Below are 17,253 nucleotides of genomic sequence, written 5' to 3'. Positions count from 1 at the left end.
TATATAATTATATATATATAATTAATATCTAAATAATCAGTATCTGTTCAGTTTGTAACAAGCACACAGGGACAAAGTGTAGACTATAATGTAAAATATACATAAAAATATATTTTTATATAAATTATATCATAATTATATTTTTTTCAGAATTCAAATAAATAGAAAGTAAAGTATTGCACTTCTTATATGAACAAACATTTCCACAAGAACATAATTTTAAAACATAACATAATTTTTTTTATGTAGATGTATATAAGATAACATAATAAACACTCACACCGTGTCTACACCGGATGTGGCGCGACAATAGAACGCATTAGAACCCATTATATTTGTACATTTTGTCCACACCGAAAGTGGCGCGGTGCGGTGTGACAATCCCATTAGAACAAACCGCGTGTCGTGTCGCATGACGCCACGTCCGGTGTAGACATGGTGTTAGAAATTAAGTTTGATTTAATTTAATCAAATGTATTTTACACAAAAAATACTCCATGTTTTCATTGAATGAAGAAACTAAAGGTAAAGGGCTCCATGGAACCTTCCTGGTGTTCCATGATACTGTAAATGGCCATTTCCTCGTCCTCTTTATCTACTGCCAATGCTGTGCAAAAGGGGCACTATCAAAGGCTGCAACAGTTTGTACATCATTGCATAGAAATGGCTCTACAACGGATGAAATGAAAAATACATAACATGTATGACATAACTAGCAGTTGAGTCCCTTAAAGTAACTTGCCACAAACTCAACCATAAATAAATGAGCTTGAATAAATAATCAAGAAATAAAAAACAATAATAAAGATAGACATACCGGCTTTGCCGAAAAGCCCACTTACAACACCCTATCTAAAAAAAGGCTGTGTGTCCGCAGAAATAAAACACTCAAATTGATTAAATACTACAACAATTTTATACTTTAAAGGGGTCATATGGCGCGAACTCCGTGTTTTTCTGTATCTTTGGTGTGTTATAAGTTGCCCATGCATGTATTAGACACGTAAAATTCCAAAAATTTAAGTGTCGGAACAAAAGATGCATTCTATCCAACAAATCTACGTTGTGTGAGTTGACCTCCCAAATGTATAGGCAAGTAAGGTGGGCGTACCTATGCAATTGCTTTAGAACCTTCTGTTCCAAATATGGTAAGAATTGTTACATTTCCGTCACACAGTTCCAGTATTCGACCAATCACTACGCACTGGTAAATTGGCCAATCATAGCACACCTTGCTTTTCAGAGCGATGTGCTTTGTTAAAAATCCACGCGTTTCATAAGGGGCGGGAGGAGATGCACGGTATGTGGAAAATACTTAGTTTTTTAACCTTAAATCCTCTATTCACATTGCATTTACATCTAAAACAATCGATAATATTCGTTTTAGCCGTGTCATATGATCATTGATGATAAATATGATATGTGAAAGATGTGCACATAATAGTTGCAATAAACACCTAACTTATTACATACATTTTTCACAACACATAAATAAAACTGGACAGAACTCACCCTTCTCTCCGCCATGCTTTTAATGCCCTTGTCCAAAAACGTGTGTTGCTGCCGACCCGCCCCAACTAGTGTCTGGATCGTGTGTTCTAAAATGAGTGGCTGCGGACCTGCAGCTGGATACTATTGGTGGTCAAAGCTCTCTTCTGAATGAATCTGTCGTTCTTTCTGCTCATTCCTACTTTCTTGTGCTATCTGTCTGCGTGTCAACAAATAATTTATATCTGCTCTTAGTTGACCTCTCTGCCACTGCTGACTCTATAGCGGTCAAAGCTAAACCTTCAAAGTCCAAACCTTCATCTACAGTTTCACTCAATGAAAGCTCTGAAGGTAAAATGTCAGATCCGTAGCCATTTCAGCCAAAATGTCTTCACAAGGTCCAACATTGACACAACCTGTCAGTGACTGTCAATATAATAATTTAGCGTGTATTTTCTGAGGTAAAGGTTATTCACAGATATGCGGGCAAAATGCACAATTCCTATCAAACTCTCTACCAAAGTAACACCTGACTTGACTTTCATGTAATCAGTAACAATTCATTCAATGTTTATTCTCTTTTTTTCCTATTTTGCAAATGTCAATTTTGGACCCTCTTTCTTTTTTATGTAATTTCTTCAAAAGCAGCTTTTAGCTTAAGTGTCTGGTGGTTTTGTCCGAGTGTGAAATACTGTTTCTTTTAACAGATTGTGATGGATGGAAAAGGAGAGCTGAAAGAACCCAACTCAAAAGTACAGCTTACTCTGCTCTGGGCAAAAACTCAGCCAATCTTCTCACTCGTGCACAGCCGGTTCAGCCCGTGCATGGGCGCATCGACTGGGCTGCAAAATATGGAAGTCACCGATAGTGCTTGTTGAGCTTCCATGCCATGAGGACTATGGCCTGTTCAACACTCGTGAGAGAAGCAGCTTGAATAGGTCTATATCACCTTAAAACATCAGGCCATTATTTGCTCAAATGTGTTGTGCAATTAAGACACAAATCTTTATTATTGACTTTATTTTCAGCTATGCATCTAATGCCTGTATTTTTTCCTGAAGTAGACTACATAAATGTCCCGCTTATTTTTTATGCCATTTTTAATGTGCAGTTTATAAATGCATTTCATTTTTCTTTTATATGTGTAAATGTGATTTATTCTGCAAGGATGTTATTATTTACTTGTATTAAAACAGCCTTTTACTTACAGTCTTTACTATAAGCAGTACAGAGACCTGTTACGTGAACATAAAATGTGATTTGGTTCACCCAAGCTGAATAAAGGATATTTTGTAGGTATTTTAAGGCATTTTAATTATAAGACTGCTGATGAACCATTTGAACATTCAGAAATGTTATTGAACATTTTATACAAAAAAAAACATAATTACATGTTTGGGTTACATTTTAGAAGGAAATTGATTTTTGTATTTTCTGTATGTATCATGACTGTTGTGGTTTCTGCAGCATCCCAGCTCCAAGCTTGGCCACCATCAGAATACTGCAAAAGATTTCCTCTTAATTATTTCAGGCTTTTAAATGACAGAAACATTATATTAAGAAGCATGCACTTGTTTTGTGTAAGGAACAGACTGGGGAGGTGAGCAATCTTTTCACCGGCTGTCAGTGATCAGTGAGCTTGACATGAGTCAAGCTAAGACTAATCTAAACTTTCCAAACACTTTATTAAGGTGAAATTTACTGAAATGTTAATTACCTGACTCCAGCAATGAGACCAGCTGGCATGATTTTGCGTGAACTATAGAATCTCTTTCCCATGACAGCAGCAAGAGTCCCAGAAGTGGCTGTGAAAGGAGTGATGTTCAGTAAATCCTGCTTGTGTAACCGGTGTATGTGTTTAAACAAGAAATTAACTTCATTGTGATAATGTGTGGAAATGGCAAACCTAAAGACACCCAAATATTTCTGGGATCTTGGGATATCTGGTAGGCACCAAACCCAGCCAAACCCCCAAACAATAGCCCTGCCGCCATTGATGGAACACTGCCTGTAGGAAAATGATTCAAATGAACAACTACCAAATTAAAAAACATTTTATAATGCAAAGGTAAAAAAATATGACAGCAGTGACTATTGTATATATAGCAACAGCGAGATCTAATCATTTTAAAACACAACGCATTACAGCAAGAGTTTTTACAGGAACTATAATGTTCAAAAACAGACTTTTCTCAGATAATTGAGGTATTCGGATTAGGTATTATATCAAACTTCAGCAAATTACTTCCTACATTAGATTTCATCTTTTAACATTTTAAGTATAAAGTTATTGAACCGCGTGATTGCACACAAGTAAATAGGGATCAATTACAAGATCTGAATGTTAATGGACAGTAAAGAAAAAGCAAAATGAATAGATAAAAATCTTTCTAACTCGTCAAAGGAGGAACAACCAAATTAAATGGGGATATTAGGTATGAAAACTAAATTAAGGCTGACCAATATTCCTCCTTTTAACATCTTTTAACACAGTTGTTGTTTTCAGGGGGGGCTTCAAGCCCTTAAGGAGGATATGGACCTTGAATCCCAGTGATAGAATTTTACTTATTTGACAGTAACTGTATCTGTGAAATCACAACTAACAAAATAAAAATATATATCCATCACAACTAACAAAATAAAAATATATATCCAACATCTTAAAACTAAATAAATTATATTTTACATTAAACTAGCTCAAATCAAGTTAGCTGTTATAACGTTACCTAACATATCATGTTGTCCTGCTGTAAGTCGTTTGGTTTTTCGTGGTTTTAGCATGTCCATTTCTTATGACACCGTCTAACGTAAGTCCAATCTATAATGCACTAAGATTTCGTGAGCTTTCATTACCTGCTTTGACATATCCTACAACTCCTCCAGATGCCACCAGTGCTGCATATCCGTATCCAGTCCAATCCACAGCCATCATCAACACCTACATAGACAGACATTTAAATATACACACACACACACAGGTCTGATGGCTCCCATTCTCTCTGTATGTTATCAGTCAGTGTAAAAATGACAACTGCAGAACTATTCATCGAGTCAAACAGTCTTAACACTGCACATAAAGAGACGCATCTGCTCTGACAGACGAAATAATACTCTCACACTGATAACGCTACAAACAGACCTGCTGACGAATAATTCCTCTTAGTGAGGATCGCTGAAAATGGTTTCCGAAATGTTTTTACACACTGCACTGGTAAACTGCAGATGATCTCAGATACGTGTTTCCATTGACGTACTTTTAACCCTGCGGTCGCAGTGGCTGTAACACCTTATAATTGTTTTTCCGTGTCCTTATGACATTAATCAATGAAATATGAACACCCAGTAAAAAAATGTGAATATGTTCATGCTCGCTATCGTATACGTGCCTGTGTCCTTGCTGATAAACGTGCTCGCAAGTTGTTTATGACGTCACTCCCAAAGACCACTAAAACACAAGCACAACATCCTTGTCATTGTGAGTTGGCTTATGGGAAATGAAGTTTATTTACAATGAACGTTTTATTTCATTAACCATAAATGTATTTTACATCATGTTGTTGTTGTTCTCGTCATTATAATCTATGGATTACAGAATAGAATAAAATATCGTATATAATGCAATATCGATCAATTAGGAGTGCTCAATATCATAGCATGGCTGTGATTAGGCCAGATGTAATCACAGCCGCTGATATTGGGTTTTATATAATTATAAAAATAAACCAATTTTGGAACTATATTTTATTTTCCAACACAGACATTATGATTAGGAATGTCGGGGATCCCAGCTGTCATGTTGAACATGGGCCACTAACTACTACTGTAGCACTAGTTTAAAAAGCTCCGCAGTTCCAAATACCATCGGAAGATGGTGCCAGATGATCAGACAACAATCGCTTTGCCTTCTATTACCAGACTTTTGGTTCTCTACCGATTGGCCTGTATTTTTTAATTCAGCATTAAGTATCATGTTTAGTAATTAATGCTGTCATGGGTGAATTTATTCGTCTGTTATATTGTTGAAATAACACTGCATGGTTATCACCCTGTTATAAGCTACAAGAGTTAGCTATAAGTAAAATACAGACAAATTTAAATGTGGGATCATAATGGTAATCGTGATATTAATCAGTAAACAAAGAATCAAAAGAGAGAGGTTCTTAGCCTTTAGAAAGAGATTATACCGGGCTTTCGTACCGAAGGGCATCTTCGCTTGTCCAATGGGAGGCGCCAGAGGACAGCAGATTATTCAGAGAAAGACAGTGTACTCCCATATTATCTCAAGTAGGCAAGGCTATACAGTATGTCTTTCTCACTAAAAAAAGGCTTTTCAAAAAATCTAACCTGATTCAGATTTAAATAATTCGTGTACATGTGCGTGTGTGCATATGCATTTCTGTACATTTAAGATTTAAACAGGAGTTCAAGTTGGTCGGTGACAGATGCAAACAATCCGCCTCCTCCACACACAAAGTAACTCACTGTCTAAAACAAAAATATTTAAATAAATATCTCAGCTGTCTCTGAGTTGTCTCTGAGGCTGTCGGCTAAGTACTCAAATTCACTTTTTAATTGTGTGCGTTTTAGTAAAAATAATGTTGAGTGCAGTAAATAGCCTACCATTAAATTTAAATAAAAAAATATTTTTCTAGATTACTTAAACTGTAAACGTTCATAAATGCTTATAGGCAATTACATAGTTTTACAATTTTGAAAACCGCAACTTGATCAGTCCAGCGCGCCTTAGAGTTCCACGTCGATATAACAATATAACGTTTTTTTTCTTTTAGCAGGAATCTCAACACTTTTTTTACTCTTTCCAGGTGTCCTTGTCTTGCACGTGCCCATAACAGTGCGCATGCGCCGTGAGGTGGTCCTCTGTTTTTATGGCCAGGTGAATAGATTTTGCTCAGGTAAAGTGGTATTTTGCTTAAGAATAGAAGACCCAATGAGCTAACACTGTGTGATGTACCAAATCCAGAGAGACGATACAAGAATGTCACTTCTGGGCAAAATGGGAGACTGGCAGGTACGTTCTCTTCCTAATAAGGTATAAGAGCTTGAAGGGGCACGTTTTTACTTTTGCATAAAATTACGTTTTTCCTAAGGTAATAAAGGTTTTCAGGACAGAACGATTTTAAACCAAGTGAAAATAATCTACGACTGTACGGTTTGTCTTTAGTATTATAAAAAAGAAAAGAGACATCAATTTGATTGTAGACATTTGCGAAACAGCGGTGAAAAGTGAACGTGATCAGATTCGTCTAAAATATGACAACCGTAAGGTCATTGCTCGGAGAAACCAAATGTGCTGTTGTTTTATTTATTATGAGTCAAACGTCTCTAGTCTATATATTATTACAACTTTATAACTAAATTTCGTTCAGGCCTTGCCTACATAATTCTAAGCGTGTTTGCCATACATAAACGTTTCTTAAAATGTCTCTGTATCAGTAATGTACGCTAATATTGTCTGTATCTTTTCTGTGAGGTTTTACACTCTCCTCCATTGCAAACTCAAGCAAAAAAAAAAACTATTCAAAAACAGAAATCCATTGAATTATGAAATATTATCATTACTATCATTGAATACATTGTTTTTTTTTATCACAGTGAGGATTGCCAATTAGTGCTGTACCAACAAGTTGATAACAATTATCAAAACAAGTTTGGCTTTGGTACAAATGGTTTCAATGATGGACCCCTAATCAAGAAACAGCAAACAACAAAGTAACACATCCATTAATTTCCACTGCGCGTTTCTCGGCCTCTTTTCATTGTCATTGTGTCTTAGTTTCTTTCGACCTCTCATAAATGACAACTGGACTCACCCCACCAAAAATGGTAATGGAGATAAGAGAGGGACAACGCCTTAGACCCGGCGACCTGTCTCTTGACCTCATTCACATTTAACAAGCCATGTTGTTGTGTTAATTATTTACATTTATCAAATTGCGCAGTTACAAGTCTAAATAGTGCTGTATACCTTCTCCAGAATCGACCACTTTTGCATAACAGTATTCGGAGTGTTTATACAGGCCGAGGTTCACTATAGGACTAAAACAACAGTTTACAATTACCCGGCTTAAAATAGTGCCCATTGAAATACATGTATTTATGCTTCGGGTTGAAGTAGTTTCGTATTATTTAAAATATTTTGATCGAATTATTTTCGACATTTGAAGCTATTGTATGAATGCGCGTACTCTAAAGCATGTGACATAAGATAATCATAGCCTTAATATTCGTCACATGTTTTTACATGGAATTTACAGTATTTATTGAGTTTTACTAATAATTCCAATGCGAATCAATCCAATCCATTTGTTGTTTTATAATACGTCTCACCGTCAGACGTTCTCTCTCACGACTGTGAACCCCTACTTTTACAATGACCTTTTGAAATACAAATGAAACCAAGTAAACGAAGCCTATTCTAACTGGAATTCTCGTTGCAGTTTCTACCTGTGTATATTCATTGGCTTTGCTCTCTTGATATGCTAATGAGGGTTATTACAGTAGCTGGCGAGTCTTTTTCTTCCACCATTAGAGGGAGATCTGAGCGCGCAGCTCAAGCCCTCTGCACCGTGTCAAACTTAAGCGAAGGCGCATTTCATTCTATCCACAGCCAATGAAAATGCTTTGGAAGTTAACTGATAATATTAAATATGAAGACTGCGAGGTAAGCGGCATAACCAGACTTTTTATACAAAAATGTGCATGATATTTATCAGCTTGTTTTAACAGTTTTTTCCCCCGCAGTCAGCTATTACTACAGAATTTAGGCGGTGTGTGCGCATATTTCATTTATGAAAAGTGCTTAAATACATCTGAAATATTCCATGCTTCAAAACACGTATAGGTTTTTCAAAATAAGTAAATAAATGAAACAAATAAAAACTATAATAATAGTATGGATATTCATAATTAAGTATCATCATGTTTGTTATTATTATAAACCCTAATTACATACTTTAGAATAAAATATTATTTTTCAATTGCATTAAAAATAAGTGACATGTTTTATTATGAAAAATTATTTTGTCTGTGAAAGAGACAGGCACAAATAAACTTACCAAACGCAGATTTGGTAAAAAGAATTAAAAAAATAAATTCTTTATAATATTTTTTTCCTGTAAAAGTCCTTCATGTCCCTATTCCCTTTTTGTGATGAATGCAGAAATATATGGGAGTAGGTTCGGAGTGGCGAAGCAAGTAAAACGTGTTTTTGCATGTTTCCGAAGATTGCACACCCTTTTAGCAGGAAATATGTCCAATGTTCTCGTGGTTTTCTTTTGCGTTGATAGAAATAGATACGCTTATAATAATCGCATTGGAATTGAGACGGAAGTGTGCCTACGATGAGTGCTAACACCTAAAGTTTGTTGTGAAAATTCGCCTCGGCGGTGAGCTGAGCTGCATCGGAGTGTATTGATGTGTCGTGGCCGTGACTTAACTCTTGGTGAGGGATTCTAGTGGGCCGTGGAGCACGAACACGCGAAGACTAATATGGAAAATAACGTGGAAGACGGGCATCCCGTGAACAGCAAAAATGTGCCAGTACAGATGCCCTCAGCGATGGCTGGGTTTTCACCAAAATCAGAGGTGCACATTGTTTCCTTCCTTGTGTTCTTCCCCCTTTCATTCTCTCTTTCTTTCACTTTTGCTTGCCCTCGAACATTTTAAAATGCCACCCCCCCTCTGATTCGTCAGAGGCAGGAGAATGTCCCTCTTTTTGTCTCTCTCTTTCGCTCTCCCTCTCCCACTCCCTCTCTCTCCTCGTCTCTGATTAGATATACCGATTCCTCATTCAATGGACGTCATTTAGTGCAGTCTGCCTTGAGTTGCTTTCTCGCTTCACGCTCGATTTCCTAGCATTCTTCCCTTATTAAGTATTCGTGTAATATTAATAGTCATGAATATCTACTATTAGGAGTGCAGGGAAATAGGCAGATCTGTGCTAACATGAGCTCAAGCAGGGGAACAGCTTACTGACAGAACCAGAGGACGCCAAAAGGGATCTAAAAAACTTTAGAGAAAAGCACTGAGCTGATGAAGAACAGTGGGAATTTACCTAAATTCTGATGGATTATCGCTTTATTTGAACACTGGCCACAGACACGTCGTGCTGCAGTTTATATCGGGTTGATTTCATTTGCTCGTTCATTTTCGTTTTGTACCATCGAAATTCTTGTATTTTGAAATCCCCCGGAATCTTCGCAGATGTTAGTGCACAGTTTTTCCGCGATGGTGAGTGACTATCGGAGGAAAGATTCGAGGACTGCTCTTAGCTTTTACTCTCCGATTATTTGAATTCGTTTGTATCAGTTTGCCAGATGTTCTTTGTATAGTGTCAAACGCTATTACAGATATTTTATACTTGGTTCAAACTCTTATTTTTACTTTACCCCTCAGTGGAATATGTGGTCTCTTAATCGCTTCAAATTGTATACTTGGAGAATGCAAAATAACGTATATTAAGATACGTGTTGTTGTAATTAATATTACAATTACTGCCACTGAACGAATACAATACACGTTCGATTTTATTTTTAAATAACTCAAATTGCAAATTGCTTCCATTTATTTTTCACAGAAGACGGAGTAAAATAATAATTATTATAGTCTAATATTAGTCTAACAATTGTGTATTTTTCTTTCCCAAGGATCGCCACGACGGCACCAGCAATGGCACAGCTCGGTTACCCCAGCTGGGCAGCGTGGGTCAGTCTCCGTACACCAGCGCTCCTCCACTCTCCCACACGCCCAACTCAGACTTCCAGCCGCCATACTTTCCACCACCATACCAGCCCATTTACCCACAATCTCAGGACCCTTACTCTCACGTTAACGACCCGTACTCCATCAACTCTCTGCATGCCCAGCCGCAGCCGCAGCACCCCGGCTGGCCCGGCCAGCGACAGAGTCAAGAGAGCAGTCTGCTGCATCAGCACCGCGGGTTACCACATCAGCTGTGCCGAGAGTACCGCAGAGAAGTTCTGCTGCCGTCGGGTCACGGCATCGACACCGGACTCACGGATTCAATCCCTATACATGGAATACCTCACTCTTTAGAAGATATGCAGGTGAGGCGAAATTGTTTAAGCCTATGATTCATCACGGCCATTGCTTACATTTGCTGCTATTGGTAACAAAACAGATAGGCTACTGTAAAAAAAATGGGTTAATTAAACACTGCAGCCACATATATTAAATAATGTCATGTTTAACGTAATTGGTTTTGCGGAATACTTTGGGATTGTGTTTTTTTATGGTATAATGGTCAAATGTAAAACGTGACGGTGTACATGAGCAGCAGTTTTATAACACCGACGGAGGTAAAATAACATTTAAGATTTAATTGCAAATTGCGATAATTTATGCTGCTATTACCTTAAATGTTATCCTTTATGACATATGACAAACACTTCATATCGTTTGTAGAATAAGGAAATGTACATATATATATATATATATATATATATAAGTAACAGTAACTGTACAATTACATTTAGTTTTTAATTTGTAATAGCCTACACACAATTCATTGCATTCATTATTATTTTTTATCAAAACACAATTTACAAAGTGACAAAGACTTGATTTCTAGGTGTCCCTCTTTTTTAACGAGTAATTCAATTTTAACCTATACCTACTGAAGACATCTTGGAGAATTACAGTGAAAACAATACATAGAGAAAATGCTCTGTAGAACCAAATGACGTTAGTAGGTTTCCGCTGTTTAATTCTTTGAGTAGTTAAAGTGATATGTTATAATTATTTTTCCCACTACATAAAATGGTTGGATGTAATCTTAAAAATAATTATGGAAATATTGTGATCATTTTGTGTTTTCTTTACTTTTCTTTACAAACAGTACGTATTGTCTAATTTATTTAATTATTAATTCGTTGTCTTTGCAGCACGTTGAAGATCAAGGAATTCACATCCCAGACCAAACTGTAATCAAAAAAGGTAAGCCGAGCATGCCTTCACAAAAGCTCTTCTCACGTAAATCTATACACTTCTAACTGCTGGTTAATTTGTAGGCCTTGTGAAGATAATGCACAAATCTGTTTAATACAATTTTCCACATCAGGCTCAACACAGGTATCAATGTGTATTGATGTGATGGTGTGTGTTTTATCGAAGCTTGCTCTGAGTAAATGTAATTTAAAAAGATTATGTGAGAAACGCATGTAGAGACGTTTATGTTAAGGATTCGAGCTTTGGTTGCCATAAACCAACAATTATATTGTGTGTCTCAGTCATTTTGTACTTCTGAATCCTTCTTTGTTTCGTTTGGGGTGCATCTGGTGGAAGATTGCTGTAGAAAAATAAATGCATATATTTGTACTCGAACTGTTCGTCGTTTTCAAGTACGCTGCTGTACGGTTCATCACTTGCTTTTTTTATACTACGTGAAAAATGCACATTTGCTGCACTGGGATCACACAAATTCGTTTATCTTCTATTGTAAGGATTAGTTTCACCTGCACTATAAATGTCACTTGTGATCTATCCAAAAGTCCGTGCGCTTTTGTTTCCGGGTAGCACATAAAGAAGCAACGGGCGCTGTTGCAACAGGATAAGGCCTGAACACATATCTATGTGCGCACTCATTTGTAAGTTTAATTTGGTGTGTTCTTTCATTTGTGCGAATCTTTTGATGCACTCCAAGACTGATTGGTGTGGATTGGTTTTGAGAAATAATTGCTATTCGTTAGGAGCATTACGTTGGCTATAAATTATTATTATTTTATTGAATATATCTTTACCAACATTAATGTTAATTTAGCCACCTTTCGAAAGTCTTCACTCAGTTTTCTGTTTTATGAAGTTTCACACTCGTGTGGAATATGTGTCACATTTTATTGACTGCTGCACGGTGCAGTCAGTGTTAAACGAGAGGCAGCGATGTGCAATGCTCGACTGTCATCTTCCCTGAGTTTGGTCTGGAGTCACCATTGTGAAAATGTGAAATATTTGATGGTTAGGCCACTTCATTATGCGGGGCATATTCCAGCAGTTACATTCACGAGCAGAATGAAAAGCTATTGCTTTGGTATCTATTTTCCTCCCCCTCTGATAAGTCCATATTGCCTTTGATTCCACACAGGCGTGCGAGATGATGTGCATATAAGCGCATATGTTTAATCTTACTCAATAGCTGTCTGCTGGATAGCAATTCATCTTTTTTCCATTAGGTTGGTGCTGTAGACTGAAATGGAGGTCTAATCACATTTTTTTCTAGGTCCTGTCTCCATATCCAAGACCAACATCTCTGCCATACCGATAAACAAAGACGGGCTTTTTGGCGGCGTGGTAAACCCAAACGAAGTGTTTTGTTCGGTTCCTGGTCGTCTCTCACTTCTCAGCTCAACCTCAAAGTACAAGGTCACGGTAGCGGAGGTGCAGAGACGTCTCTCTCCGCCTGAGTGCCTAAACGCCTCTCTACTCGGTGGGGTCTTGAGGAGGTAAGTTAAACTTACATTACACATACCAATAGATACATATACGTGTTATCAAGCATTTTCCTTTATCAAACCAACCGAAGTGGTAGTTCACATTCGACGTATACACCAATAGACAAAACAGTGAATTTTGCATTATGATGCATTATGTTGGAAATGCTTTCAAATTTCATTGAGCGCTTGTTGTCACCATGTATTAAATTTGATCTGTGAAAATTTAGCATCATGTGATGACAGGGGAATACAAATATAACAAACTGTTCGATAGAATTATAAAAGGTATTTATTTGAAATATCGTCAGATTTTCGTTTTGCTTTTAGCATTTAAAGTTATCCGGAGATATTTAAAAACGATAGATGTTGGGGACACTACTTCTCAACTTGATATTCTTGAAAACACCGGTCCTTATTTTACTTACGTGGCCTATAGGCTACAAACAGGTTTTAAAATGTAAAATCGATGAATTACGCAACGATATAAAATGGCTAACCATTAAACAAGCAATTACACTAAGTAACATTTTTGTCATTTCCTCAATAGAGCAAAATCTAAAAATGGCGGAAGATCTTTAAGAGAGAAACTTGACAAAATCGGATTAAATTTACCAGCAGGAAGACGCAAGGCCGCCAATGTTACCCTCCTGACGTCACTGGTGGAAGGTAAGTTTCCCTAAGAATTTATGCATATGATAACGCAGGTGTTTAATGCGGCTACATGAAACCGATTCAAAATCAGGATTTGCATTCATCCGTGAAATGGAGTGAGTTTGTCTTGCAAGCAACAATGCATGAAGGATATACGAAAAGGCTGTTTTCAGAGAATGGAAGAATGTTGTGGTATTACAGGGGCTTTTTTCAAAATCTGCGAGCAGCATCACTTATTTTTTTAATGTGTGCTTGTCAAGAGTCTTTTTGCGGCCTACTTTGCAATAAAATTGCAGAGTTGATCTGGCGTATTCATCGTATTCTGATATTTTAGGCGTATTTCTATTATTATTTGGATTTTATCCTCATTCTATCGATGCAGTTGACAGCAGGTTGAAAGCCCATTTTTTAAAAATGAGTTAATTATGTAGCTTTGCGAAGATTCCATTGCTGTTAAATAAATCCATTTACCTTGCATAGTCGGAGGTGATTATTCCGTGCAGTGGTATTTGGTGTACCGTGGGTTTTAAAGGTGAAAGCTGGCGACGGTTCATTGGTTCCTGTTAATCATTGCCGCTGAAGACTGAATGTAATATTCATCGTGCTTCATTGAAATTTGGTCTACTATGGTAATGAGCCTGAAGAAATGTATGATTCCTGCGAGATAAGGGCAGAGGGGGGTTTGATGGAGACACAAGCAAACGCTGATTTAGTTAGAGGACACTGGGTTTCTGAAGTGCTGTTATTGTTTATGATCTGCTCCATTTTATGGAAAGCAGTTTAGTGCAGTTGTGCTTTGATGCTAATTGGCGCATGCGTTCTTCCGGACTGTGTGCTTATGACAGGAAGGCCCCCAGTAAATACCCAACTGTTTCAGGAAATTAAAACCAAAGACTTAGGCAGCAGCAGCAAAAACAGACATAGATGGACTAGCCTAGTTTTCATTACCAAAGTATAAAAATACAAGAATTAATCACATGATGGCATTATGGTTTGGAGTTATGATGTTTCGCCCTTTTAATGTCAGAATAAATAGACTCACATCCTGTTTTCAAAGAGTTGTTATTTTCTGTTAGGACAGGAAATTAAGGTGCATCAGTGATATAGAAATTAACAAAGAGCGATGTCCTGCTCATTGGCATAAATTAATTGGATTACAAATTTGAAATAGGATAATTGTAGTATATTTAAGTAAAAGGCTGCACACTGACTCTAATTTTCTCCTAGGTGAAGCTGTGCATCTGGCCAGAGATTTCGGTTATGTATGTGAGACTGAGTTTCCAGCCAAGGCGATGGCTGAATACGTCAATCGACAGCATTCCGACCCTAACGAACAAGTCCAAAGAAAAAACATGTTATTGGCATCGAAGTAAGTGCTTTTCTCACTTTATCAACGTCAAAGACGATTTCAATGTTTTTTAGTCGAGGTGAACAAGTTAATTGTGGTGGTCCATACAGCATTTAAGTTTGCTTTAGGCTGCTGTCAAATGGTTTGCATGTGCTCATATTCATACAGCTAATACCCTAATAAATATAATTGCCTAAAAAGGGCTCACTTGGAGTTTAATTCTTGAAGTAGTTTCCTGGAATATACCTACACGAAATTGTAAAGAAGGTTGAAGACTGATATTATTTTCCCAGCAAACAAATTCGCATCGTTTACAATATTTTTTTAGATTTCGAAAAACTTCAAAACAGATAGATACATCACCCCCGATTTAAAATATTACATAGAGAATAAAGCGACACTCTTCTGCAAAAGTCCTGGAAGTTAAAAGGTCTGATCCAATTCACATGGTTGACGTTTCTTTGACGTAGGCTATATGTGATACTCAACTGAACTTGAATTGTCCATCCCTATGAACCTTTACTGACCAAACCAGCTGCTGTCAAAAGGAATATTTGTCTTGTTGATTATGGGACACATAAGGAGCACATAGTGTTACTAAAACATTTCTGCCTTCATACCTTCAGCTGTAATTAGCTTCACCCTGACACGCATCCTGCATTGTGTCTCCTTTTAGACAAATCTGCAAAGAATTCACGGACCTGCTCTCGCAAGACCGCTCGCCCCTGGGGAATTCACGTCCACAACCCATTCTCGAGCCCGGGATACAGAGCTGTTTGACCCACTTCAGTCTTATTTCTCACGGATTCGGGACTCCAGCCATGTGCGCGGCCCTCACGGCGCTGCAGAACTATCTGACGGAGGCCATTAAAGCCATGGACAAAATGTACTTGAACAACAACCCCAACAGCCACAACGAGACAGGCTCTAAAGCGGGAGACAAAGATGAGAAACACAGAAAGTGATGTTCAACCACCACACCGCAATTAAAGTGGAAAAATGCATAGATCGAGCACACTAGTGAACAAGACGAGTCATTGACGCGACTCCACCTCCTGATCTTGACATTTTGAACGCGTTTCATTAAAAAAAATATATAAAACAGTTCATCTTGGGATTCGTTGGAAAACGCATTTCTCTAAACAAAATAAAATGACAAAATCCGAGTGGCAATGAGAGGAGTAGCCTACGTGTCGGCCACAACAGAACTTTCTGAGGAACTCATTTTTTTATGAGTTCAGTGGACTCAAATCCCGCATTGTCCCTTCAATATCCCATTTACGATTGTAACCATGTGACAGGAAGCTGAAGAGGATGATTTTTTATCAGTATTGTGAATAATAAACTTGGAGAAAAAACACAAAAAGATATCCACAGCTCCATGCCATGACCTCAAGTTCGCTCTGATCGACCAACTTGAACTTTGAATTTAAACACGATTCACGGTTATATGGGGGAATCTGTGTTCATGTATGTATATATTTATTTATGTGTAATTTAATGGGAATTGTAAATATGGTACGTCTGTTAAAATTCCTTTTTTATTTATCTGGTGCCTCCTGTTTTAGTGGGTTTGAATATTCGCTTAGTTCTTCATGTGTTTTTATGGTTCTTAGAAAACAGAAGTTTGGGGTATTCTTCTCTGGGATATTTCAATTCAGCCCTCTTGTAGCATGATGAGGCGACATTGAAGCAAGTGAACAAATTGAAATAAATAAACATCAACTTCTCAATATATTATTATTATTATGCCATTCCGTTTTAGAACGAAAAAGGTCATTACAGAGACCCTTACGATGCTAGTTTTGTGTTTCTATCTTGTTTTTATACGAGCTTTTTATGTGTTGTGCCAATTACCTCTTGTTCTTCCCTCAAAGCACCACAAGAGCAATAAATGGATATTGTCTTATGATTTTTTTTCGAATAAATTTACAACATTTGGGACCATCTAATACGTTGTATGTCCACTGTCTAAATTGGAGGCGGTTTTATCTGTATTGTATCAACCTGTGCTGGCAATAGCTCCCATGCCTGTCAATGTATAGTTCTTTGTTGCCCAGAAAAAAATAAATATTTGATACGCTTCATGTCGATTTTTATTCATTACTTTTTTTATTCGCTGCTTGCTGCGTACGTCTCTCTCTCTCTCTCTCTCTCTCTCTCTCTCTCTCTCTCTCTCTGTCTTTCTATTCAGCACGGTTACTGTAATTGAGTTTAACTCTCCCTTGACGATTGCTCCTAGCAATAAGCAGTTGAACCCATTGTTTCCCTCAAGTATAATATAAAAACTTACTTTCA

The 17,253-nt window shown here is 37.3% G+C and overlaps 3 protein-coding genes across 15 annotated transcripts in view; 2 read left to right on the top strand and 1 right to left on the bottom strand.

Moving 5' to 3' along the window:
• The window catches only part of mak (male germ cell-associated kinase), a 53,081-nt gene extending 50,294 nt beyond the window's left edge, over positions 1–2,787 (top strand). For 6 of the 8 annotated variants that reach the window (XM_056738946.1, XM_056738945.1, XM_056738943.1 and 3 more), the window contains 2 exons: positions 1,744–1,839; positions 2,196–2,787. In XM_056738946.1, coding sequence (XP_056594924.1) covers positions 1,744–1,839; positions 2,196–2,356 — 257 coding nt within the window. In that variant the 3' untranslated portion in view covers positions 2,357–2,787. The remainder of the gene's footprint in view (positions 1–1,743; positions 1,840–2,195) is intronic. The other 2 variants (XM_056738948.1, XM_056738944.1) reach the window with 1 other exon arrangement.
• tmem14ca (transmembrane protein 14Ca) lies at positions 2,786–4,940 on the bottom strand. Of its 3 annotated transcripts, none has more exons than XM_056738950.1 (5): positions 4,875–4,940; positions 4,342–4,426; positions 3,395–3,496; positions 3,206–3,293; positions 2,786–2,989 (listed from the first exon to the last, which is right to left on the bottom strand). In XM_056738950.1, exons 2-5 carry the CDS (start codon positions 4,418–4,420, stop codon positions 2,932–2,934), a joined length of 327 nt encoding a protein of 108 aa, XP_056594928.1. In that variant the 5' UTR covers positions 4,421–4,426; positions 4,875–4,940; the 3' UTR covers positions 2,786–2,931. The 3 variants fall into 3 exon arrangements, with proteins under 3 accessions (XP_056594928.1, XP_056594930.1, XP_056594929.1); XM_056738952.1 differs by having other exon boundaries at positions 4,743–4,877; XM_056738951.1 differs by lacking the exon at positions 4,875–4,940 and adding an exon at positions 4,628–4,868.
• A 1,450-nt stretch (positions 4,941–6,390) lies between these two features.
• Positions 6,391–17,040, top strand: tfap2a (transcription factor AP-2 alpha). 4 transcript variants are annotated; one of them, XM_056739023.1, is made up of 7 exons: positions 6,391–6,517; positions 10,155–10,574; positions 11,412–11,463; positions 12,743–12,965; positions 13,504–13,622; positions 14,835–14,976; positions 15,632–17,040. In XM_056739023.1, the coding sequence occupies exons 1-7, from the start codon at positions 6,455–6,457 to the stop codon at positions 15,918–15,920; spliced, it is 1,308 nt and encodes a 435-aa protein (XP_056595001.1). In that variant the 5' UTR covers positions 6,391–6,454; the 3' UTR covers positions 15,921–17,040. The 4 variants fall into 4 exon arrangements, with proteins under 4 accessions (XP_056595001.1, XP_056595002.1, XP_056595000.1 ...); XM_056739024.1 differs by lacking the exon at positions 6,391–6,517 and adding an exon at positions 8,060–8,170; XM_056739022.1 differs by lacking the exon at positions 6,391–6,517 and adding an exon at positions 8,714–9,093.
• The last annotated feature ends 213 nt before the right edge of the window (positions 17,041–17,253 follow it).

The sequence above is a fragment of the Triplophysa dalaica genome, chromosome 23 (genome assembly GCF_015846415.1).
Source record: "Triplophysa dalaica isolate WHDGS20190420 chromosome 23, ASM1584641v1, whole genome shotgun sequence".
NCBI classification, from domain to species: Eukaryota; Metazoa; Chordata; class Actinopteri; order Cypriniformes; family Nemacheilidae; genus Triplophysa; species Triplophysa dalaica.
This window is presented reverse-complemented; position numbering and strand designations above follow the sequence as displayed.